Genomic DNA, 26,810 nt, shown 5'->3' on the forward strand with positions numbered 1-26,810 from the left:
CCAATGCTGGGTATGGAAGATGCAAACAAAAACAAGACAGTATTGACCCTCAAGTTAACATTTTACTGAGGTAAAACAACATGTGCATAGAAATGTAAATATTATATACACATACACATGAATTATATATGAAATATAAATATTATATATACATGTAAGAATATATGTGTTTATGCATATATGGAGGGGGAAAGGGAAAGAGAGAATTTCTATCAGGGAGGACACTAGCAACTTGGCAAAAAGAGTGTAGACTTTTTGGTGGAAGCAACCCTTGAACTGAATTTTGAAGGAAATTATCTATTCTCCATTACACAGATGAGAAAGAAGTAAGTTTTAGGCAGGATCAACCTGTGCAAAGGCACAAATATAGAAGATGTTGGATGTTAGGTTGACAAATAGGCAACTCTGTCTTGAATATAGAATTGTAAAAGAGAGAAAAGTGCAACAATCCTCAAAAGAGTTATGATTATAAACTGGTTTGGGCTGAATTGGCCAAATTACAAAAGATTTTAAATGCCAAACAGAAGGTTTTAAAAAATTTATTCTAGAGGCAGTACATTGTAGCTTTTGAGCAGAATGGTGACATAGTCAGACATGCTTTAGGAATATCATTTTGGCAGCTGTGTAGATGAATGGAAGAAGGAAAATCAGATTGAATCAAGGAAATCAAACAGTAAGCTATTATATCCATAGTCTAGGCAGAAGGTGGTGTTGGTTGTTGGGGTATAAGTGGAGATAAAAGTACATAGATGCGAGAGTAAAATGGAATGATCAAGACATGGCAACTGGTTAGAAATGAATAGTGAAAGAAGTCAAGGGTGCCCATGAGACCTGGATTTATAAAAGAATGGTGGTGTCCTCAACAGAAAAGTGATTAAGGGGAGAGGAGGAGGGGCAGCTAGGTGGCGCAGTGGATAGAGCACTGGCCCTGGAGTCAGGAGGTCCTGAGTTCAAATCGGCCTCAGACACTTGACATTTAACTAGCTGTGTGACCCTGGGCAAGTCACTTAACCCCAATTGACTCACCAGAAAAAAAAAAAGAGGAGAGGAGGGAGGCAGTGAAAGATAATGAGTTCTGTTCTGGACATACTGAAGTTGAGATTCTTACAGAACATCCACTTAGAAATGTCTGGTAGGCGATGCAGAAGGACCAAAACTCAGAATACTAAAGATGAGTCATCTAAAAGATAACAGTGAAATATATAAGAGCTAGCAAGATCATGAAGAAAGCATACAGAGAGAATTCAGTCCAGGACAGAGCTTGGGGTAAATCTACAGGGTGGGCCAAAAGTCTCAAATGGGTCTGATGTTTTAATAACATTTTGAAAATTATTTTTCTTTATTTTTTCATTTGTGAGATTTTATTTTTTCACACATAATGTAAATTCTTTCCCCACATATATTGTATATAATGCTGTAGTATTGTAAATTTTAAACAAAAAAATAAAGGCATTATTAAATATTTGCGGCTTTGGACCCACCTTGTACATGTGGCGGTATATAACCTATATTAAAATGCTTGCCTTCTCAAATGGAGATTAAAAGGGAGGGAGATAACTTGGAACTCAAAATTTTAAAATTAATGTTGAAAATTGTTTTTACATATAAATGGGAGGGGGCAGATAGGTGTCGAAGTGGATAAAGCACTGGTTCTAGATTTAGGAGGACCTGAGACACTTGGCACTTACTTGTTGTGTGACCCTGGGCAAGTCACTTAACCCTCATTGCTCCACAAAAAAAATAAAAACAAACCAACAACATATAAATAGGAGAAATAAGATACTAAATACAAAATTTAACCAAAAAAAGTCTACTTGCAGAGAGTAGAGGGAGGGACATGTATGAAGAGGAGGAGCAGCCTGATAGGTAGGAAGAGAACCAAGAGAACACAACTTTTACTAATGGAAATTATCCTGATGGTTTTACTTAACGTGAAAATAAGATGCTTAACTAGAAAAGGTTTGAAATTCAATGCTGTACTATTTTTCTTTGGCGATTCCTTTGCCTTTGTCTCTCAGTAGTGGCAATAATAATGAAATTTTGTTGTAATTTTAAATTTCTCCAGTGTTCAGAAAAAAGTACCATGATCAAATGTCCTTCTGACCCTTAAGAAGAATCAGAATTTGATTATTTTATTCATTTATATTTTATTTCACCAGGTGTAGGGAGATGGAGCATTGTTACAGGTTGCTTTTCTTTCCATTCTATTTCTTTGAGGATAGTTCCTGTTTTACCTGCCTCAATTCTGGATAGGAATGATGCGGTGTGCCTCATTTCATTTTCCTGTGTTTCTAACATTCACTCTAAAGTCATGGTTCATAGTCTGGCCTTTCAAGCAATTACTTGTCTTTTCCTGAATAAAGGAGATTGAGAAGTGCAAAAAGCAACCTTAGGCAAGGAGAGCCACATTTTTGGTCCAGTTTTCCCAATCAAAAATTAGGGGGAAAGAATGCCCCTTTAAGCTTCTTAATAACTACGTAAGTATTTTACTGGCTAGCTGTAGATTCAGAAAGGCTTTAAACGGTATTTGGAAAGATGCTTCTGTCCTCACCACTGGGAAGATTAAAGTTCTTTCCAACCAATATTTTCATGCAGTTCCTAGGAATAAAAGGACTGGTGTTTCATCATTATGTTTCAGCTTGAAATTTAATTCAAAATAGCCCCAGAGGGGCAGCTAGGTGGTGCAGGATAAAGCACTGGCCCTAGATTCAGGAGGACCCGAGTTCAAATCCAACCTCAGATACTTGACACTCCCTAGCTGTGTGATCTTGGGCAAGTCACTTAACCCTCATTGCTCCACCAAAAAAAAAAAAAAGAGTCAAACTAGCCCCAGAGAAGGGGCCCCCTTACCTCCCTTTCTGTGGTTTCACAGGATCCAGACCCCTAGGGACACTGAGCTGCTACTGTTGGAATAGGAGGCTGAGATTTTGGCTTAATCTGTCCACATTAGCACCCCTCCTCTGGAAATAAGGAAAGACAAAAAAGAGAAAATATTTGTATTGGTGAAATAGAAGGGGAAATCAGCTTGCAGGCAAGGAGAGAAAGACAACCCTAGACTAAAAATACTTAGTGTCTAAATAAAGGAGAAGAGAGGAGCACCCTGGGAGAAACTAAGATGGGCTAGAGAGGGTGTCAAGAAGGACCCAGATCTAAATTTACTTTTAGACAGAGAATTAAAGATTGGGGGGGGGCACCCGGCAAGAGAATGAGAATGAAAGAAACACACCAGCGGTCTCATCTAGTCCTACCCATAGAGCTGGACTTCAATTATGTTAACAAGACCCATACTCTCGTGCTTTGAAGGGAGGGCTTTAACAGACAGAAATTGCGCAGTTAGCAAAAAGGGAGCACTTGCAATAGTAGCGCCAATTTATATAGCGCATTAAAATTTGCAATGCGCCTTTCATGCACTATATCTATTGACTCAGAACAAAGGTAGGTGTTGTTATCTCAATTTTATTCATGAGAAAACTAAGGTTCAAAAATGCTTAATGACTTTCCAAAAAATGACTTTACTAATGACTAGTAAATGCCTGAGGTAGGATTCGATTCCAACGAACTCAATGCTCCATTCTCACGTTGTCTCTCTGTAGGATACACTAGAGAATGCAAAACACCACTGCATTTCACATGCTGTACCGTGGTCGGGATGACAAGGTAGAACACAAGAAAAAAAGAGAAACCAGGGGGTAGGGTGGGGCGAGGAGGTAGACAGCTACCCAGGAGGTAGTAGAGTAAGGACGTCCGTCTTTCTGTCCCTCTGAAAACAGAGAAGTTAAAGCCCTCCCTGACTCCAAAAACACTGGTCTATGCCGAGCCCGCGAGCTACCTGGTTCTCTAACGTAGCCCACAGGCGATGCAACAGCTTTCCTTTCTCCTGGAGGAGGCCAGACAAAGCTGAAGGATATCGCAACTGCCTTTTGGGAAGAAAGTCCTTCCAAAAGCGATGCTCGATTGCCAACCTATGGGGCCTATCCCTACGCATATCACTGCTGTGATTTCAATGGTAAATGTCTAGACTGCATTAGAAATCCTGACACAGAGATTTCTGCTTGGAAAAGCGTAGCAATCTCCCTCTGTTTGGAATGGAGTCAAATCAATCAATAAACATTTATTAAGCGTCTAGTACGTGCCAGGCACCACGCTAATCGCTGGGGATACAAAAAGAAGCAAAAGACAGTCCCTGCCCTAAAGCTTATAAATGGTCCCACCAAAGTGGGGTGGGAAAAATGAATGTCACTACTGAAAAGTTATTCCCAGCAGCAATATTTTTTTTGCTCCCGAAAAGAGAATTGTAGATAAACAAAAGCAATTTCTCCTCCTTTCCCCCTCCCTCCCCCGCCCCAGCTCGAGAGATGTTTATTCCCCTAGGTAGCCAAGGGAGAAATGGTTCTGTCCAGATTAGTTTCTCTCTGACCTGGGCTGCGGGTACTGAAGAGGAAAAGGGCTCAAAGCAGCTGTCTCTCTTTCCACACTTCTGTAGTAGAAAGTTTGGGGATTTTTTTTTTCTTGTTCGTTCTAGTTTTCTTGAGGGAGCGAGGGGCCTGGTAGATCGTGAGCGCTTAATAAATGCTTGCTGATTGATGGATTGCTTTGCTTTTAAAGTTTCTCCCAACATCCATTAAGGAAACTACATCCACTCTAAGGCTCTTTCCAGATTTCAGAGGAAACCAAGCAATAAAACAATCGTCATGGTAATCTACACAGACTGTAAAATTACAATCGTTTGGCCTGAAATATCCAGATAGTTGAAACACGTTTATTTTGTGAATAACTTATTGGAGGAATTGCACTTCTCTTGACCTACAGCCTCAAACTGTTGGGAATTAGAGGAGCTGTTTCCCACCGTCTATTCAGCCTGGCGCTGTTAAGCTCAGACACCTGCTACAATACCGCCCTTGCCTACCTGGACTCGGCCTGGAACTCGGTTCCCTAATCACCAACCCTTTGCCCCAGTCTTAGATAGGTGGCCCATGGTTCAAGTATAAATGAGATTTTTCTGAAGTTGGCCAAAATAAAGGGGAGCTCTGCTTCGGTGACTTAGAAATTGATCCCTCCCTACTTTGATGGGGATGGACAGGCGAAGAAAAGGTGATATAGGGAAAAGAGTGTCTCACGCCGAAGCCTAGAGACTTGGGCATATAGGAAAGAGGCAGATAGGTTTTGGAGGGTTTGTAAGCCTTTGTTGCTTTGTGCTTTCACAGTTGGCATGAAACATCATCTGCATCATCTTTTGCTTAAGATACACAGACTGCATTAGATACACAGAGAGAAGAAATTGCAGCTGTCCTATTTCCCCCACACTCCCACTCTTGTTAAGGAGGTGCAACTCGAAAGCCTCTTTTTTTTTTTTCACCCTATACCATCTTTCTACCCACTGAATGCGGTGTTTCTGACTTGTCACTGAAACTACTTCCCAGGAGTCATTCTTTGAACCGAACGTGTCACTGTCCTTTAAGAGATAAAAATAAAATTCCTCCCAAATGGAAGACCTCTTAAAATCCCTACGAGTCAGCGTGAACCTTCGAAGATGTGCATGGGGAGAACTTGGATCAACAGTTCTCTCCAACTCCTAGAAAGCTGCTCAGCAGCACAGATCGGAAGGATAGGCAGCTACTTTATTTCTACTCTGAAAGGCTGAGAGGGAAAGAGACAAAAAGGAATACGAAGGGAGAATAATTTTTAAATGAAAAAAGATTTACGATACAATGCAATTCTGCAGCAGACAGACTTGCTTTCTCCAACACCTGAAAGACCCGGGATTCTTCCAGACCCTCCCTCTTCCAAGTGCCTTTCTCCAAGTCCAATTTCCAGAAGGTCCGGGGCTCATCGAGGCCTCCCCTGCTCACATCTCGGGACCTAACTAGGGCGAATAGCCCCTACCTCCCAGTTGCTTTCCCCACTCCAATTATGAAGCAAGTGCCCCCTCTCCTTCTTTCTCTTTCCGAGCGGTTCTCTCTTAATCCTCTCCCTTATCCAACCTCGTTCTGGGAACTCCTGTCTGAGTTCCGGGGACTCCGAACCCCCACTGCTTCCCTGCACTCGGCGCCCCCAGAACTAACGCACCCCGGCCAGTCCGCCCCCAAGCGGCGGAGTCAGTGTGCCCTGCGGCCTCTGGAGGGCTGCTGGGGAGCCCCACTGAGTTATAGAGCGAGCTTACGCCCGAGCCAGGCGTCCCTCCCCATTGGCCCCCAGCTCCCCGCCCACCTTCCATAACCTCCACCTCCTACTTCGGAGCCCCTAGAGTGGCGTCACTGCGCGGTGCTTGGGGTTTAAATTCCCCCTGGCTGAAACCCGGGAGTCGCTTTCCCGAAGCTCTGTTACTGGACTTGTTACTGCAGGTGAGGGAGTGAGCCAAAGAGTTAAGAGCTGCCGCCACCCCCCCCCCCCCGCACCCGCCGCCAATGAATAAGGTTCCTAGCGCCAGGCACCGCCCCAGGCAGCATCACTTCGCTTGTCTGGACAGGAGTTGATGATCGAAAAAATTAATTTCCCGCTGCGGTTAGCCATGAGCTGTCTGGATGTTATGTACCAAGTCTATGGTCCTCCGCAGCCTTACTTTGCAGCAGCTTATACTCCCTATCATCAGGTAGGTATGGGTCGCCTTGCATCAGAGGGAAGGGTGGGCACCGGTGAAATTGGGAAGGAGCACAAGAAAAGGATGGGGCATTCCCGGAGCTGTCAGAGCAAAGTGACCCGCACTTGAAGGCTCCCGTTCCTCGTCCTGCTCGCCGTTCTGATTCCCGCATGCCTTGTCGGCATAAGCGCCGGGTGGACAAGCATCGTCCATGCGCAACAGGCAAACTTAGCCAGAGACGAGCCCCGGCGCTTGGGCTGGCGATGAATGGGATTTCTGACCTCCTGACACGGACGCCATTTGTACCCTAGGTTCCGTGGCTCTTCCGAGAATTCCCGAGGAGTCGCACCACTCCTTGCCCCCGAACAGTGAGCCTGGGTCATCTTTAATCGTGGTCTCCGATGTCTGAGCAATTAGCAAACGCCTTCCAGAAGCAGGGGCTGCCAAGTAGGACAACTCTTCTGCTATCATATTTAGCAAAGCCTTTTTGCTTGTTCCTCTGCTTCTGCTGGAAGGTTTCAATTGGTTTGCTAATCCCTTCTTTGATTGGGTTTGTAGGGTTATTTGTTCGCCCTGTTCCCGGCCACGTGATGGAGATGCTAGGTTGGATTGGGTTTAAAAGTCTTTTTGATATTCTCTCTTTCTTCCTTTTACGGAGATCTAGTCCTCGCTTGCTATTATTAAGTTTTAGTCTGAAATATGCAAGATGATTTTTTAAAAGGAAAACTTAAATCTCGCGCGCTCACTCACAGAACTGTATTCCCTTTATATTCAAACGAATGAGCTCGTAATTTTGGTTTCCCTTGGTGTAAATTCAAGTTTATGTCAAATTTGTGAATTTTACTATGTTAGAGTCTGGGTGCCTTTCGCGTACCGGCCGGACTAGATGAAAGCCGAGGTGCCTTCCCATTCTATAATTTTGTGGTTTATTGTTCTGCAGCCCCAAATAGTGTTTCCACAGTGGGAATTAGTTACAAATAGCATTTCGTAAAATACAAAATTTCTAATTTTTTTAGATTTTATTAATTTCTAGGGTTTTTACTAATGTCTAGATTTTATTAATGAGTGGCGGTGTAGTTTTCCATGTTTTGTTTGGTTTTCCGAAAAAGCGAGGAATTACAATACCCTCCTTGCCTGAGCCTCATTTTCCTAAATGGGGCAATCCTTCCATCTCCCAAACTGCTTTTCTTTTTGTCGGGTCCATTTAACCTCGATTTTGCAAACTTTTTCTTTCTTCTTTTTTCTTATTTTAGCTGAAAGCTATCTTTTTCATGAGAGGTTGTACCTGTTAGAAAGTACACTTTTCCCATATGTCTTTCCCCCACTCTGGTCCATGCAACCTAAGCATAGATTTTCAAGTAAGGAAAGAAAACTAACGCAATGAAGGTTCCCCAAACCTTTCGAAGTCCAAAGAGAAAGACTTCGTTTCCTGCTGAAAAACATTTAGATCAATCCTATCTCCTACTCTAAATCTTTTGCTCATTTGTCTGGTCAGAAAGCCCTAATCAGTGTATGAAATCAATTGATGAATTAGACATTTGGAGTTTTCTTTGCCTATATTATTCTTATTTTATTTCCTCCCCCACACTGAAACAGTTTTGTTTTAGTCGGACGCTGGCTTTAGGGAGCAGTCCTTTTAAGCCAAAGGAAGAAATGGCATTTAGAAAGTGGTTATATCAGTAAATGACGTATTTATTCCTGCAAAGGCCTTTGAAATGAGCTTCTTTCCAGCCGACGAGAAAGAAGAAAGTAGCGTGAGGAGAGGTGGGGATAGTTTCCTATCTGTTAGGCTTCTCAGTTTCTCACGGAATATGTTTTTTTTTAATTTGGATTGATTTCTTTATTTATTGATTCATTAAAGGAACAGACGAGATGTTAGTTATGCTTGCGTTATTTTAAACAATGAATAAGATCCGGTTTTTCTTTTAAAAAATGTCCTTAGCTATACAGTAGTGTCATTACTAACCAACTACAAGCTGACGAAAAAATCCAACTTTCTAGTGAACATTCTTAATAAATTTCGATGATTGTAATAGAACAGATATGACTTTATGAAGATAGAAAGGTTTTTAGTGTTTGTAAATACTCAGAAAAACGCCTAGTTTTGTGGTTTTGTTTTCGTTTTCGTTTTTATTTATGCTACAAGATACAGAAAGCCTGGACTGGCTTTAATAAGACGGCGACAAGCAATCAAAGCAACCACGAGCTATTTTTTTAAATGATCTACTTCCTCGTGGTTGTGATCTTTGTTTCTCATTTCCCACAAATGTGGATTGCTCATTCCCAAATAAAACTTTATACAAGCTTTCTGCTGCCGACTCTATCCAATATCCTACAACTTCGTTGAGCATGTTAGTTTCCTCTGTCCTAAGTCTTGGGGTGGGTTTGCTTCTCCTCAAACCCTAAAATGAATCCAGGTTTGTCCAGACCCCATTTAGGTTAGCCCTGTCACCTTTCCCGGGTCTCCCCCAAAGTGCAGTCATAGGTTTCCGTATGATTGCTTCCAAGGAGAGGAGATTTGTGGATGTATTCATCTCCGAACTTTTGCTAGCCCAGATTCTGTCCAAAATATGGCTCGGTGCTTTGGCTGGTGGGCAGGGAGGAAGAAACCTTTGGGACGATGACGGCAATAGGGATCTCTTCTGCGATCAGCCACTGTCTACCAGCGTTGGGAAAGTGACTTCGCAGTTATCTGATAGTGATCTGGGAAAGGTAACCCTTGGCAGGAGCTAATCCGGGCGGCCTTTCTCCCCATCACTACGTGTAACAAATGCGCACGCGAGTACGCACATATACACATGCTTAATAGAGGGACACCTAAATTGCTGCCTTTTGGGGACCCGAGGCTGGGTGGAAAAGGTGTAGGATGTAGGTCTTGCGGTCTCACAACAAACTGCCCTCGAGATTAGCATTGACTTTTTTTTTGTTTCCCCTTCATTCCACTCCTACCCCTACCCTCATCCCACCTGGCAGAAACTAGCCTTTTACTCGAAAATGCAAGAAGCTCCTGAGAGCAGCAGCAATGCCAGCACCAGCAGCGGGAGCTCGTCCTTCTCCAGCAACACTCCGGCCAGTATCAAAGAGGAAGACTGCAGCCCGGAGAAGGAGCGCCCCCCGGAGGCAGAGTATATCAACTCGCGCTGCGTCTTGTTTACGTATTTCCAAGGTGATATCAGCTCCGTGGTGGATGAACATTTCAGCAGGGCCCTGAGCCAGCCCAGTAGCTATTCGCCTGGTTGCGCCAGCAGCAAAACTCCAAGAAGCTCTGGGTCCTGGAGGGGTGAGCAAACAGGACTTTCCCTTTTGGGAGGTGGGCGGGATAGAAGAGAATGTCCCCTCATCCCTCTTTCCACTCAAAAGAGTGGGTCCTACGTTTAATGGATAACTAATTCTCAAAAATTCTACTGTATAACAGGATACGGATGGAAGTGAGAGGGGGAAAGAAAGAGGAGAATGAATGGGAGAAAGGAAGACATTAATTTATTTATCAAACGTTTAAAGAGTATCTACTACATGCAAGATCTTGTGGAGGGAAGTTGGCTAGAAATAAATTAAAATGTATTTATTAAAGAACCTACTAAGTGTCTGCCATTATGGTGGGGCCCGAGGATATAAAAACAAACAGCAAAACTAGTTCATGCTCTCAGGAGTCTACAAAGCCAATGAGACACAGTAACTGACCTCAGTGGAAAAGAGAGAGAGAGAACTGTTTTAGAAGGTGGAGTTTAACATCAGAGAAGTATTACAAACAGGGTTGAGGTGGGAGCACCTTTTCTTTTTACCAAAAACCTATCCAATAGATCCCACTTCTTGATATCTTTAGCTTTCATATACATTCATTTAGGAAGAGATTCCCTCACACATACACAAAGAGGGAAAGGAACCTTCTCATACTCACCATGTCAGATGGGAAATGAAGCACATGTCTTCAAAACCTATGTGTGGGGGTTATTTTTGGTTTTTTTGAGGGAGAAAGGTTTGTTCCAGTGCCTTAAGGAATTCTGTTGTATGTGGAGAGAATTAATAGGATATGCCCAGGAAGCATAGGACTTAGAGTTAGAAGAGATCATGTAGTCCAACCTGGAATTTTACAGATGGAAACAAATAATGTGCACAAAGTCACCTAGAGGTCTCTGCCAGCCAAGCCCTCTTCTTCCCACCACACTACATCTGTTTAGCCCAAACATCCCTTCTGGAGCCTAGATTATAATTTCCCTTAAAGTTCCAGAACATTTGGTCTTCTCACCAGACTTTTTTTCTCACCTCCTGGTGACCTCAGAGGATGTACAAATCTTAGTTATTCCCAAGCTTTCCTTACCTATACCATTAGTAGTTCCTTCTAGGTGATCACTTTATCCCCTCTCCCACCAGAATCCCTATTAGGTTAAGTGATTTTATGTGGCGATCTAATTTGTAACTGATTAGTCAAGGGAAAAGTGAGGCTAAGAAACTTTCTTGCTGTCAAGAATTTCCCATATGAATAAATTCTGAAACGATGACTTTTAGGAATCAAAAGGGGGGGGGGACTGTTTAGAAAAGATGGAAATTTACTTTTTTCTACTATCCCAGGCTTTTCCTCTTAAGAGAGGGAATTGTGATTTCCACACATCATTTGACTAAAATAGGGAAAGTTGACTGGTCCTGTGATTTCTTTGATGGAGTTTCCTAATAAAGAAATGTCCTCTGTCAAAGCAGGTTGGCATCTTCACCGAGATGTTATTGTAGTCATACATCAAGTGTGGATCAGAGATGGGAGCCAGGTCTTCCCAATTCTGAATCCAGATCTACATCCACTACTCCACGGCTGCCTCTGCCCAAATAATACTAACACTAATAAGCAGCAGCACCAAATTGCTCCAATCTTAAATACCCAAAATTCTTTTAATTTTCCACTGGGCTAAGCATAAAGTCGGCCAGTGTTTGTGATACCATGCAAGGGGCGGGACCATGTGCCTTGGGATCCCGCTTCCTGTACTTAATTAACTTCATGGCCATGAGCCAGTTTCTCTGCTATTTGGTTTCCTTATCTACAAAATTGGTTTGATAATAATAGCCACCACCTCAAAGGGCTGGTGTTACCAAATGACCTAATGTTCATACAAAACATAGATGAGAGCTAGCTAGTATTAGCAGGGGGTTTTAGTAAGACTCTGGGGAATTAGATGCTAAAGATGAGGGCTTGGGAAAAGTGGGTTAGGTCTACTGGACACCTACAAAAGTTTAAGGAGAAGAGGAAACTTTTCCTTCTTTCCCTCCATAAAAAAAAAAAAAAACACCTGAAAAACACTCTCCTTTCGATGTTGTGGGGCTTTGTTCAAAGGCATAAATCAAAAGCCAGCTTTTTTAGAAGAGAAACATCAACACTTCCTAAATCCATAGGAGGGATTCTCAGCAGTCTGATTCAGAATTACCTTGCAGCTCACTGGCTGAAATAAGGAAGCTAATCGGGAAGTGAGGGGGGAGGAGAAGAAAAAGAGAGGGGAAGAGTACAGTTGGCTAACTAAGAGATCTTGCTTATGAATACAGATGGTTAACTTTATGGGGAAGCATGAAGTCAAGATGCCTGGGGGCAGTTATGTCAGCCACCCAGGGACTAAGCAGAAGTGGAGTTTAGACACACATTGAGAACCTCTTTCTCCCAGGATTGGGGCAGCCTTCTGGGAAATTCTTGTTTCTTAAAGTTGGATAGGACTTCCTCAGGGTGCCCATTGCTACCCAACATTTTAGGAAGCACACCCAGAACATAGAGCCAGTCAGACCACCATCCCCCACCTCCAACACACACAAACGCTAATATGCACACACATCGGCTACCTGAATTTGTGACACCTACTCCCCAGGAGGTGTTCACAGGCAAAATAGAGTGAACAAAGTTTGTTTCCTGGCAGTCTTCTTCAGGGGCAGAATGAACACAGGAGAAAGTCCCCTTTTGGGAAAGTTTACTATGGCTGTTAGAGAAGTGACCTCACACTGCTAGCTCACCTGGGGAGAGACAATAGAATTTAGGAGTAGAAAGGACCTTAAAAGTCAAGTCTGCCCCCCCATTTTACAGATAAGGAAACTGCAGCCCCAGAGATAGATATAAGATTTCTTCCTACTTTTTCCTGTGTCTGTCCCAGACAGCCCTGCTATTGCACCTCAGTACTGGGCATAAGCTAGGAGAAGGGTGACTTAGTGGGGGCAGGGGTACCAGGGTGGTCCCCAATTCCTTTTTTAGGTCTTGGAGAAGGATTTGGGCTAAGAGGAAAATTCTCCTTTAAAAAGTTATTGAGGAGGCAGCTAGATGGCACAGTGGTTAAAGCGCTGGCCCTAGATTCAGGAGTACCTGAGTTCAAATCCGGCCTCAGACACTTGACACTTACTAGCTGTGTGACCCTGGGCAAGTCACTTAACCCCCATTGCCCCACCCAAAAAAAGTTATTGAGGGGGCAGCTAGATGGCACAATACATAGAGCACCGACCCTGGATTCAGGAGGACCTGAGTTCAAATCTGGACTCAGATACATGACACTTACTAGCTGTGTGACCCTGGGCAAGTCACTTAACCCTCATTGCCCTGCAAAAAAAAAAAGTTATTGAGGTGGAAATATGTTTAACATGATTGTAATGTATAACCAATATCAAATTGCTTACTGGTCTTGGGAGGAGGGAGAGAAGGGACGGTGGGAGAAAACTTTGGAACTCAAAAAATACCTTTATATGTAATCAAGTAACATTAATTTTTTAAATTAAAAACAATTATTGAAGAGTATAGAAGCTTAGTACTGAAAGGGACCTTAAAGATGTTTGCCTAGTCCACACCCATTATTTTCCATATGAGGTAGGTAAAGTCACTTGCTTACTGTCATTTCCAGGAGGGATGATGGTGGTAGTGGTGGTGGTGATGGACAAGGTAGTCTCACATGCTGGCTACTATCTCTTTTTTCTGTCATCTGTCTTCCTATCCCACATCTTTCCTGTAGATGGCTCCTTCCCGATGAACCAGCGCAGTTTTCCCCCTTCGTTCTGGAACAGCACGTACCAGCCAGCAGTCACCGCTTCCTCACTGAGCAGTCCATTGGCTGCAGCCCATAGTGACCTGCCCTTCGCTGCAGCAGACCCCTACTCCCCAGCCTCTCTGCACAGCCACCTTCACCAAGGAGCAGCTGAACCCTGGCATCATGCACACCATCACCATCATCACCATCATCACCACCCGCACCCTCACCCTCACCATCCTTACTCCCTGGGAGGGCCAATCGGGGCCCAGGGCACTGCCTTTCCCCGTCCTACCTCCATGCATGAAGTCTATGGCCCCCACTTCGACCCCCGCTACAGCTCACTGCTGATGCCCCCAGCCTCAGTCAGGCAGCACCGCCTCACACCAGCCTCAGTGCCCACGCCAGTCAGCCCACCCTGTGAACTGGGCAAAAGCGAGTCAGCTGGCTCAGCATGGACCACGCCAGGGGCGCCCTTTCCCAGCCCGGCGGGAGACATGGGACAGAGCCTGGGCCTCAATGTGGACTCAGGTAAAGTACTGGAGGGCTCTCTCTTTTCCATCTCTTTCTCCTTTCCCCAGAGCAACCTGAATGAACCCAGGTCAGGCTCGTTCTCAGGTTCCATTATTCAACAAATGCAAGGCTTCTGATTCAACATAGTTTCTTTTCCTTACCAGTGGAGTTAACTTCCAGTCCAGAGTGGGAATAGGTCCCTATTCTATTTTGGTATGATCCTTATTTTAATTAGAGGAGTCCATAAGAATACAGCTGTAAAAGAATTTACAGGTTGGGGCAACTAGGTGGCGCAGTGGATAAAGTACCTGCCTTGGATTCAGGAGGACCTGAGTTCAAATCCAACCTCAGATACTTGACACTTACTAGCTATGTGTGACCCTGGGCAAATCACTTAACCCTCATTGCCCTGCCATAAATAAATTTAAAAAAAACACAAAGTGAACTTACAGGTTGAACCCTTTATTTTGCATATTAGAAAACTTTGGTTAAATGACTTGATAAATTTAGTAAGCTGTAGAACTGAGATCGGAATCCAGGACTCCTGAATCTAAGTGTAGTGCTTTTCCCATTATACCAGGTGTGTCTGGGTTGTTTTGCCTTTCCCCCATGACTTGTGTCAGCTTTTTTTTTTTTTTTTGGCAGGGGTAGGGGGTGGGAGTTGGGGGGAAAAGGGGTCTCAGTGGGATTTATTATTTTCAACTCTGCACAAAATAATTTTATTGCCAGACAAAGAAACAATAATCAAATGTGACATTCCCAGTTCAAAACACTACAGTTTGGGTGTCTTGTCACTTGTCTTCAGTCATTCAACCATTTTAAAAGAAAGAAAATAAGTGACTGGGGAATCTATGTAATAACAAATCACTGGGCTATTAAAAAGATACAAAAAACAAAACAAAACAAAACAAAACACCCAAACTCCATCACTTTAGAATTAGATGTTACAGTTACTCTTTCGGAATTTCACTTGAAAAGTATATTCAAATAAGATTTCTTTTAAGGAAGTAGAGACAAATGTATTTTAGTGACATAAAATTTTATAAACGTATTAATAACACAATAAACTCAGTTATCATTTTTGCCTTCCCCATTTCCCATCCCACCCCACAGGTCTAGATTTGATATTTCTCTATGCCTTGCTTTTTACTTTTATTCAACTCTTTAGCTCAGTTCTTTGATTCTCACAAGTAAAACACTGGTATTTGTCTTTCTGTCCTTAAATATCTTGTGCCTTTCTTCCCCCCTTTTCTCTCTCTCTCTCTTTGTTTTGTTTTCTGTTCTCAGGTTTGCAGCCTCAGGACAAAAGCAAGGATCTATACTGGTTTTAGACTGCCCTCCACTTCTTCCTTGTAGGTCTCTGCCTAGTACAATTGGTGACTTTCAGAGCTGAAATCGAGTTGGTTTGTAACAGCTTCTGATCTTGGTTTGCAGCTCGCCGTTATTCCTTCTGTGGTGGATCCCTCCTGAGCTGAGCTGAGCTGATCTGATGACCGCAAAGGTCCTGAGTTTTCCCTTTCTTTTCCCTTCAGACCAGCCCACCAGGCTCAACATCCATGCCCCTCACTTCAGGGATGAGAACAGGGGGAAAGGCAAAGACATCAAACTACCTGGTGTATCAGGAAAAAAACACATGCAAACATACCCTTAAAGACTTGGTTCAAAAGAAATGCCTTCTGCCCAAGAGCATATCCAAAGACCCTCAACTTGATTTAACAACTTTTTGGTTGATTCACAAGAAATATCTGTGGTCAGCTTTGGTAGCTGGGTGAACATTTTATGTGGTGATATGAAATCACAGGATGTGGAAAAGACTTTTGTGGTGTGAACCTATTTTCTGTTCATGTGGATTCTCTTGTGTAGTGTGAGGGTAACACTACGGACTTCAAAATACTCCAGTTCTAAAGTGGATTTGCATTTTGCATCAAAGAAGTAAAAGGAAAGATGTCACTCCCTGTCACATCTTCATTCCTGCCCCCAATCTACTTCCCACTCCTCCGTCTTCTTCCCCAAACAACAACAAAAAACCACACAGACTCTTTCCTTTGGACTATGAACACTGGGCAAGATGGCTCATCCTGACTATGAATGGCAAGTGGCTTATCTGGGGCCACCTGCCCTGGGCTTACTAAAATGCAGCTGTTGTAAGGACAACTGTTCAAACTCCAGAAATACAACAACCGAGGTGGCACTTCACAGCGATTGGCACAACAATTGTATTGGATATATCTATTTTTTTTACAAGGAACATTTTATGATGAAACATGAAACTCTTCTCCTCTTCTCTGCCCCTTGTATCACAAATTTTGCCGCCCCCCCCCAAGGGAAAAAACACACACAACAAAAAACCCAAACATTGACAAAATTCATGGTGAACTGAAAAAAAAAAAACCCAAGGAAGGGAAATGTCCGGAAAGTACACTATGGACAATTAATCTCAATTTCTTCTAAAACTTCTTTGTAGTAGCTGTGTTTTTCTCATTCTGTCACTTTAGATGTTTCATGGGGTGAGGTGACGAAATGGGAGTGGGGGTAGTAAGGAGGATGAAACATACATTAAAGATATCTGTTTATTATATCTTCATTGTGTTGCTTCATAAAAAAATACACTTCCTATCATTGTTTCTAGTGGAATAAAAATGCCCAACCCATTTGTGGTAAAAGATTTAATTTATAGAAAAATGTATATGCTGATAATAATTTGTGTTGTACATTTTAATTAACAATGTGTCTTTTAGAAGTTTTGTAAATGTTATCTCCTTGCCACTTTATAATGGTCTTGAAAAGTGGGTCAACAAAGTATCCTTTCCCTTCATTTTATAAATGAAGTAATTAAGTCTTGGAAAACATAAGTGACTTGCCCACAGTCATTTACCCCAAGAAGTGGCAGAACTAGGACAAGAATCCAAGTCTCTGGATCAATCACCCTGAGTTTTTTAGGCAAACCAGGATAAACACCTGTTGGAATATTTTTGAAATCTGTATTTGCTCGTTTCATTTTTTTTTAACAAACTAAGCTTAGAAACCAAACCCAAATTAACATATGAGAAGACTGTTATTAAGAATTAGTATGGTTTTCTCCTTACCACTATATCATACCGCTAAATTTCTTTGGTGTGCAATTCACCGAAGTTCCAGGAAGAAGGCACTTGGAATTCTGTTTAGATTGCCTTCCTTCTATTAGCTGATAGCTAAAACCTTGACCTCTATTGAAATTTGAGAAGCAAAGTAGTTAGTCCTATAGCTAGAACAACCTCAAGAACTGTGGGAATTATCACAATGTGTTCAGTGCATTAGCTTAGGAAAGTCATGATAGTTAACAAATTCATTGTTTTTTCTGTCTTCAGGTGAATGGCACTGTGTATCAGTCTGAGAACTTGAAATATGTGGGTAAGGTCTATCTGGATACCTATAGTGTTATACCCCAAAGTATATCTTGTGTCTATCATCCTGCTTATTGATTCTTATTCTCTATTGGCCAGTTGGGGACTTATCTTTGCCATAAAGTAGGTAGAGAAAGGAAGATGAGGCTGTGTAACAAAGTGTAGATACCATGTTCCAGATGCTACAGAATTATGGGTCTTGAAGGGAGGGAATTATCCATTCTGCTTCAAACAGAAATACCATGAAACTACCCATATGGTTTTTGTCTATGCTCTTCTTTGACAGCTCCAAAGAAGAACAATTACAATCTTTTCTCTGTAATTAATTGGGATTTTAAAAATAACTTATGCTTTCATAAAGTTCTATCTCATCTAACCACCAAGTCTCATGAAGGTTTGTCTCATGTTGAGAATTGAAAAAAATAAATCCAAAGAACTTTAGGCCTACTTGAGGATCTCGGCTGTTATAACTCATTGCTGATATCTAAGGGGAGACCACAGGATCATAGATTTAGTGCTGTAGGGGTCCAAGCCCCTAATTTCACAGAAGAAGCTCAGGATAAGATATGAAGTGATTTGCTCAAATGGCACAGGTGGGATTTGAATCCAGATCCTCTTGCTGGGGCACCCAGGTGATGTAGTTGATAGAGTGCTGGGACTGGAGTCAGGAAGACTCTTCCCAAGTTCAAATCTGGCCTTAGATACTTATTAGCTGTGTGACCCTGGACAAGTCACTTAACTCATTTTACCTCAGTTTCTCATCTATAAAAGTGAGCTGGAGAAGGAAATGGCAAATCACTCCAGTATCTTTGCCAAGAAAATCCCAAATGGGGTCATGAAGAGTCAGGCATGACTGAAAAGACTGAGCAACAACAACTTCTGACTCCACCAGCTTCCATTGAGCATCTCTATAGAGAAAGTGACAGTGAGGGCAGCTAGATGGCACAGTGGATAGAGCACCGACCCTGGATTCAGGAGGACCTGAGTTCAACTCTGGACTCAGACACTTAACACTTACTAGCTGTGTGACCCTGGGCAAGTCACTTAACTCCAATTGCCTCACCAAAAAAGAAAGAAAAAGAAAGAAAGAAAGAAAGAAAGAAAGAAAGAAAGAAAGAAAGAAAGAAAGAAAGAAAGAAAGAAAGAAAGAAAGAAAGAAAGAAAGAAAGAAAGAAAGGAAGGAAGAAAGAGACAGTGTAATCCCCAGACAAGGTAAAGTTTTGTCTCTGAGTACCTCATCCTATTGAGAAGAGGAAGCTCCACTGGTTTAGTATTCTGTAGCCCTTTAGAGATAAATAATTGGAACACACTGGAACAGATTTTGCAGTATAGGGTTCTAACTGCTCAGATCCTTATTCTGAACTGCACATGATCTGAAAGTGTCATCATAATGTATAAAGGATACTGATCTTAGAGCTAAAAGACTTGGGTTTAAAGATTAGCTGTGCCAGTTAAGGGATCCAGGGTATGTTAGGAACTTAAGCAACATGGACCTCAGTCTTTTAACCTATTAAAGGATAGGCTTGATCTAGATGACCTCTAAATTTCCTTCCAGTGCTATTTTTCCCTTAGAGGATTGTCTCTTTATCTCTCTCTTGGTCTAGAAATGCAGTGACCATTTACAACCTGACCTCAACACCAAGTGACATGGAAACTTTAATCTTCTCTGGTTTTCTGATCTGGGCTACTTTGCCTTTTCTTAGACAGCCTGGTGACCCTCTGTTCCTGAGGGTTCACCATTTTTGCACTGTGCAGACCTCTAATCCACTTTAGTCCTACCGCAGCTCAGAACTCCTGAACTCAAGCAATCCACCAGCCTCAATCTCCCCAACAGCAAGGATTATGGGTATGTAACACTATATTTGGCTTTGTGCTGACATTTATGACTGCTTAGGCATATCGTGGAACACATGTTTTGCACAATCTTAACCATAGTATGTAGAGTCCTAGAGCAAAGGCAGATTCAATCAACTTTACCACTTGGAATCATAACGGAAGTGCCTCATTACCCTCTAATCTATGCTTATACGAAGCACGCAAAAGCACCCAGATGATTTCTTACTTAGAATAAACATTAAAGAAAATTTCGTCAGAGGGATTAAAGTAAAAGATTCTGAATCCTGACTAACCCTCCTCAACACTGCTCATATTAAGAAACCATAGAATCAGCTGCAGCAATAGTATTGAAATATCCAGTGCAATCCTTGGAGAATTTATGAAGGAAAATTGAAAACAATTTAAAAAAAATTTAAAAGCAAGCATGAAAATTTTACTGATACTTCATCTAACTTGGACACTCCTTGCAGATCAGGGATTCTTAATCTGTGCTCTGTAGATAAATTTCAGAGGACTTGTGAATTTTTTTTTAATTTTTAAAATTTTTTTAAGTGAGGCAATTGAGGTTAAGTGACTTGCCCAGGGTCACACAGCTAGTAAGTGTTAAGTGTCTGAGGCCGGATTTGAACTCAGGTACTCCTGACTCCAGGTCCGGGGCTCTATCCACTGCACCACCTAACCTCCCGTGAATTTGTTTTTAATCATGATAATGATGATAAGAACAATAATAATAAATTCTAATAACTAGCATTCATGTAGTGCCTACAATTAAACCCTCACAAAACCCTGAGAATAATGTGCTATTATTATTATCCCCATTTTACAGATGAGGAAACTGAGGCAAAGAGAGATTAAGTGATTTTCCCAATATCACACAGTTAGTAAGTGTCCGAGCCCAGATTTGAACTTAAGTTTCCTGATTCTAGGTCTAGTGCTCTATCTACCTCACCACATAGCTGCTTCCTGATAGATATAAATAATAGATAGATAGATGGATAGATGGATGGATGGATGGTAGACACATAGATATTTATATTTCAATATAATTGGTTTCCTTTGTAATTCAATGCATTTTATTTTATGCACTCATCTGAGAAGGGATCCATTCCATAGGTCTCACCAGACTGCCAAAGTGAGGCAGACTACACATAAAAGTTAAAAAACCTTCTGTAGAAGAAAATTAACTTCTCCAAATAATAACTCAAACTTTCAGAAGTTTTTGAGGCACTTTTCTCAGCAGCCTGAGAATTAGACAGCATATGGATTATTTTGCTTTACCAAGTAACAAAGGAAGTCTCAGAGTGGTTGTGACTTGCCCACAGTCACACAGCTAGTGAATATTGGAACTCAAATTCAAACCCAGGCCAACTGACTCTATATTCGGGACTCTCTCCAACTACCGTCCTGGCTACTGAGAATTCCTGGCGTTGGTGTTTTCTTACCCACTGACTGGACTGAGAAAGAGGCGATGAAAAGAGGAGAGACAGTTCTCCGCCACCAAGTAATCCCTTTGCCGCTTGCCCTCTGGCTGAGAACTTTTGTCGCCCATCTACAGGGAACTTTATCTGTCCCATCTTTTCCTTTAGTCTAAGAGGAGTTACCATCTCCTCTTATTTTCCCTTTGAAGTTCTATTTCCATGCATGGCAAGTCCTAGCAAGGGCTTAAGATTGGTTCAGGTCCGGAGTGGGGGAGGGTAGAGGTGGTGGGTGTTTTGGAATAAGGGCTCGCTGACAGGCAGCCTCTCTTGCCACTTCTTCCTGATCGAGTAGTAAAGTTTCTGGTTGCTTTTATACTTGAGTGAAGTATGGCTTGGAGCACCAAAAACTGCTCAGAGTCACACACTCGTGTCTCTGTGTGTGTGCGTGTCTTTGTGTCTTTGTGTGTCTGTGTGTCCACGAATATGTGTATATACATAATGAGGTTCCAAATATCCTTAACTGAAAGATTAAGAAATAAACATTAGGGGAGTCTTATCCCATAGAAGTATCTACTATATAAAAGTCATCTAAAATGCATAAAATAACATTGTAGCAAGGTGCACTCTAAAATAGGATTGTATTAGAGAAGAAAACGTGAAAGACACTGAGAATGGAAAAACAGTTTGAAAGCAAGGTTGATCAGACTAATCCAAAATTCTAAAAATTTCTAGCATAGTTCTCCAGATTATCTAAAACTTTTATAAGGAAGCATTCTACTTTTTGTTTTAGTTAATACCCTTTTTATGTTCTTAGCTCTACATTTTCCCTTCCTCACTAGACTTTCAAGATTGACTTTACATTTCTGTAACCCCTAGTGTAGACCCAGAGCTCCTGCTGACATGATAGTGATTAAAGTTGCAGTTTGTATAACCTGAAACTTTGGTATTTACATAAGCTGGGCAATTAGACAACTATGACATTTAAAATTATAGTCAACATTTATATATTGCATTAAGGGTTGCAAAGCATTTTGCACCCATTATCTCATTTTAACTTCACAACAACTCTGAGGCAGGTACTATAGGAATTGTTACTCCCATTTCATAGATGGAAAAACCAAAGCTTATTCTTGGGAACACAGCTAGTAAGTGTCAGGGCAGGAATTTTAACCCAGTTCTTCCTTACTCCATCTCCAGGATTCTTCCAACCTTTCCTGAATATCCTGATCTATCATTCTCTGCTCCAAACTAAATCCTAATCCAGTGTGGTAATTGTACACATGTACATATGTTAATACATGTATGTTTCTGCAATTATGAAGCCTTAAACAGAAATGAGAACTATGTATGTCCCCCAGACAGGCCTAGACACAAATGATTATTCTCATTCTGCAGACCAACTGTACTGCCCTTTCCCGTATTTAACTACACCCCCAGAGGGTTGGATCAGGAAAGGGACACTTGATAGCTGCTGTTTCCGTGGTTGAAATATTTGTGAAGTTAACGCATAATCTGAAAGGAGAAGCTAATAAATTATAGGGTGCTAATTGGGGCTGGAGTGGAGCTGTCAATCATTTTATCCTAAACACACAGAGACCCTCATAACCTAAAAAGGAAAGACAGCCTCTAAGAACAGCTCCCAGTTGTCTCTAGCCATGACCTCCACTTTAGAAAGAACATCAACAGTCCAAGGAAAAAGAGGCTATGGAAAGAGTTGGCAAAGGTTAATTTGACCAGGGGAAACAAACGAGCAAAATAGCCATTTGGGGGTGTGGCAGGTGGAAGACAAAAATATTTTGCTAAGCAGGGGTCAATGCTTAACCTTTAGAGAAGCATGCATTTAACTTCTTTATTAAATTAGCATTCTTTTGGCACTTTCGCTGTTCTACTATCTGAAACTTCTACTTTCAGAAACATTGCTATATTAACTCATTCAGTAAAAAAAAATCCAAGTTTTAATATTTCCTGTTATTTCCACCTCCAATTTCAACATTTCTTAAAATAATAAGCTCTACAGGACTGTGAAAATCAGATTTGGGGGCGGAAATGAAGTGAAAAATTGATCTATCTCAAGAATGGATTTACAATAATTCTGAAAAATACCTTCTGAAATCTCAAAAGATGGAAATGACATTTCTATTTCTTTCTTTCTTTCTTTCTTTCTTTCTTTCTTTCTTTCTTTCTTTCTTTCTTTCTTTCTTTCTTTCTTGTGGGGCAATGAGGGTTAAGTGGCTTGCCCAGGATCACACACAGCTAGTAAGTGTCAAGTGTCTGAGGTCATATTTGAACTCAGGTCCTCCTGAATCCAAGGCCATTGCTTTATCCACTGTGCCACCTAGCTGCCTCGTCATTTCCATTTCTAAAGCTCTCCCACTCTCCCCATCCCCTGCACACTATTGTCACAGATACACATCATTTCATGAACATCGGAAAAAATTGTTATTTCTTCTCAAATGCCATATTTATTATTTCCATATGATAGCAATATATACAAATCAATGAATATATAAGTGTAATACAAGAAAGATATATATTCATAATTTTAAAAAGGTAACTGCAAATTAGGGAGTTTTAGAAGGCAGTGTCCAAATTGGCCTTTTCTTGATAATAATGAGACTAGTAATTGTATCTCTGACTAAAATTTTATCATCCTTATAGAACTTCCATTTTAACATCTGAATATCTATATGTGCGTATATGTATATACATACATACATATACATGCATACACATATATACATACATATATATACATACACACACACATACATATATATAAAGACAATGCATTACCAAAGCATTTTAGTTTACTATTCATTATAGAATCCTTTGGGGGGGGGGGATTCTTTTTTTCACTTATCTACTACCTATATGACCTTAACTTCCCTCATCTCTTTTCTTATCTGCTTAAAAAAGGGGGAGGGGGCAGCTAGGTGGCGCAGTGGATAAAGCACTGGCCCTGAATTCAGGAGGACCTGCGTTCAAATCTGGCCTCAGACACTTGACACTTACTAGCTGTGTGACCTTGGGCAAGTCACTTAACCCTCATTGCCCTGACCCCCCCCCAAAAAAAAACAACAAACAGAAAAGGGGGGGAGGGGAGGATTGGACTAGGTGGCTCCTGAGTTCCCTTATCATGCTAAATTTCTGATCTCAAGTAAAAACATGTTGGAAAATAAAAGTTCGGGAATCTCAAGAACCTAAGCCTAGAAAGATGTTAATATTTGCTAAGACCCAGAACTATAATTGAGATCTGTTTATGGCTTTCCTCACATTCTTGGTTTTGTTTTTTTGTTTTTGTTTTTATTTTGGTGAGGCAATTGGGGTTAAGTGACTTGCCCAGGGTCACACAGCTAGTAAGTGTTAAGTGTCTGAGGTCAGATTTAAAGTCAGTTCCTCCTGAATCCAAGGCTGGTGCTCTATCCACTGCGCCACCTAGCTGCCCCTTTCCTCATACTTCCACCATCAACCGCTACATACCCTCTACCTATAATGTAAAGGATGATAAAGTGGAAAACAAAATTTGTCAAACACTTTAAAAACACTTATCCTTGTTTTATCACAATCCTTTCCCTCTTCCCATTTGGATACATGTTTATCCAGAGCAAGACTACCCCTAGAAAATAACTGGACATTTGCAGGGTAATTTTCATTCTTTCACTTTTCTGTAAAATATTCCCTTCTTCTAACAAAATTCTTCCCAGTGGTCTGTAGTCTGGAAATTAGGTACTACTTCTTTAAAGAGAGTGAGGATCTGGTTTTGTATCATCCTACAATCCCTTTTTTTTTTCTTTCTTTTTGGCACTGACAAATGTACTGATACTGAGAGACATATTTGAAGAAGAAACTTGCCTTCGGGATATTCAAGTTTATGATCTAAAAAGAATATGCTTATGTATTTGTTCATATCTACTTTGTTCAAAGGTTACCTTTGAAAAACGAATTCTTCAATAGTACTTCAAAATTGTTGTTTGAAGCTGGAAGTAAGAAAAGGAGGTACAGAAATGTTTGACCTACACACCCTGAGGGGGAGGAAGAGAGAGTCAGAATATACTCGATTGCAATTAATATTATGCTTTTACTCAGATGTTATGCAATTTCATATTTTAAACTTCCAAATCCCTAAACTAATGAATAATGTTAGTGATAATTATAGGTTATGATACTAATTAATAATGATGATGATTTAAATCATCACCTATTTTTGAACCTAAGGGTTTCTAGTTATCTAATGGAGTCAAGGAACAATGTCAACAAGAAGTGACAGATGTCATTATAAATAGAACTGAGGGTTCAGAAAAATCCACCTGGCAAATAAACTATGGCCCTCCCCCTTTTTTCATATGCATTGTATGCTATTAAAAGCTGAAGCCTGTTAGTCGAAGCACTATTGGTTTTTTCCTTTCCTGGGACAAGTTCTTCCAATTGTGGGCCCCCAAAAATCTGTTTCATGGCCCCAAGACACCTGGCTAGATATCTTCAGATGTATGGACTTACTTTGTGTGTGTGTGTGTGTGGCAGTTGGGGTTAAGTGACTTGCCCAGGGTCACACAGCTAGTAAGTTTCAAGTGTCTGAGGCTGAATTTGAACTCAGATTCTCCTGAATCCAGGGCCCGTGCTCTATCCACTGTGCCACCTAGCTTCCCCCTTTTTTATTTATTTATTTTTTATGGATTTATAAGGGAGCCAAGGATAAAGAGTGTGATTAGCAAAAGGTAAAGTATTACCACTATTAGAAAAGTAGCATCGTGCCCTACTGACAGTGAATGAGTAGTGTCATCTTTGAAAGCAGTGTTATAGGCCTAGCGTACCCCAGAAGTTCTCTGGCATAAATCAAAGAACCTTCTCCTTGAGAAACTAAAGCAAAGGACAGACACGCCTAAAGAGATAAGTGGCACCGGATCAGGACTAGGATCACCACCCTTTATTTCAGTCTCCCCCACCCCTGGGGAGATAAGATTAGGTGTGGCTGCTGCCTTTGTGGCATGAGGAGGACAGAGATGGCTTGAGAGATCTGCAGCCACCCCTCACCCAGCTCTCCCAGCCACCACCAGTGGGAGATGGTCCTCGCCCAATAAGAGAACTTTCCACAGTCAGATGATCACTCCCATCAGTCCTCTATAAAAGTATCTGCCTGTCTCCTGCTCGAAGAGACAGATATCTCAGAGCCATGCCTCTGTGCTATGCCTTCTCCCCATGAAAGGTCCAAGGACTTCTCTCTTGGTTTCTTTTCCCTAGGACCCTAAATAAACTATTATTTTATTATAATTGGATTTGTGTGCAAGAGGGTGTAATTCTTTAAAGAGGAATTCCTAAGGACCCCTATCCCAAACTCCTATTCCAAACCCCTATCCCCAAACCCGCACCCATTTTCCCCATAGCAGGACCCCTATCCCAAACCTGTGGTGGCAGACAGAGGTTGATCAATCTCTTGAGCTAGGAGTTCTGAGCCACAGTGGACTAAACCAATCAGGTGTCAGCACTAAATTTGGCATTAGCACCGTGAGCCTCTGGGAACAAAAGGCTGCTTAAGTGCATAGGCATCAGGCTGCCTAAGGATAGGAGGGATTTGGACAGTAAGTAGCCTCTATACTTCCAGCCTAGGCAAGAAAAGGGAAGGGATGGGGAGGTTGGGGGTAGGGAGGAAGGCAGTAGGTTGAGTTTTAAAGCATATATTAAAATATAAGTTTAAAAGTAGATGTTCAAGGGCGGCTAGGTGGCGCAGTGGATAAAGCACCGGCCCTGGAGTCAGGAGGACCTGAGTTCAAATCCGGCCTCAGACACTTGACACTTCCTAGCTGTGTGACCCTGGGCAAGTCACTTAACCCCCATTGCCCCGCCAAAAAAAAAAAAAAGTAGATGTTCATCAGTTGGAGAATGGCTAAACAAATTGTGTACATGAATGACATGAAACGTGACCATGCTATAAGAAATGACATATGTGATAAATACAGAGAAGCATAGAAAGAGCTATATGAATGGTGTGGAATGAATTAAGCAGAACAAAGAAAACAATATGCACAATAACTGCAAGCATGTAAATGAAAAGAACAAACACATACCAAAAAATCAAAAGTGAATGTAACAAAATTATAACATCAAGCAG

General features: G+C 41.5%; 1 protein-coding gene across 4 annotated transcripts; it reads left to right on the forward strand.

Moving 5' to 3' along the window:
- Positions 1-6,442: 6,442 nt before the first annotated feature.
- VGLL2 (vestigial like family member 2) lies at positions 6,443-16,709 on the forward strand. Of its 4 annotated transcripts, XM_044005471.1 has the most exons (5): positions 6,443-6,589; positions 9,551-9,857; positions 13,540-14,085; positions 15,355-15,419; positions 15,502-16,709. In XM_044005471.1, exons 1-4 carry the CDS (start codon positions 6,473-6,475, stop codon positions 15,396-15,398), a joined length of 1,014 nt encoding a protein of 337 aa, XP_043861406.1. In that variant the 5' UTR covers positions 6,443-6,472; the 3' UTR covers positions 15,399-15,419; positions 15,502-16,709. The 4 variants fall into 4 exon arrangements, with proteins under 4 accessions (XP_043861406.1, XP_043861405.1, XP_043861407.1 ...); XM_044005470.1 differs by having other exon boundaries at positions 15,355-16,709; XM_044005472.1 differs by lacking the exon at positions 15,355-15,419.
- Positions 16,710-26,810: the final 10,101 nt, after the last annotated feature.

Source organism: Dromiciops gliroides, chromosome 4, assembly GCF_019393635.1.
Source record: "Dromiciops gliroides isolate mDroGli1 chromosome 4, mDroGli1.pri, whole genome shotgun sequence".
Classification (NCBI taxonomy): domain Eukaryota; kingdom Metazoa; phylum Chordata; class Mammalia; order Microbiotheria; family Microbiotheriidae; genus Dromiciops; species Dromiciops gliroides.

Excerpts from the sequence above, each read along its gene's own strand:
- VGLL2 (XM_044005473.1), top strand. The coding sequence starts at position 6,473 with ATGATCGAAAAAATTAATTTCCCGCTGCGGTTAGCCATGAGCTGTCTG. Across the intron at positions 9,858-13,539 it reads AAGCTCTGGGTCCTGGAGGG|ATGGCTCCTTCCCGATGAAC; the intron begins GTGAGCAAACAG and ends TCTTTCCTGTAG. Across the intron at positions 14,086-15,599 it reads GGGCCTCAATGTGGACTCAG|ACCAGCCCACCAGGCTCAAC; the intron begins GTAAAGTACTGG and ends TTTTCCCTTCAG.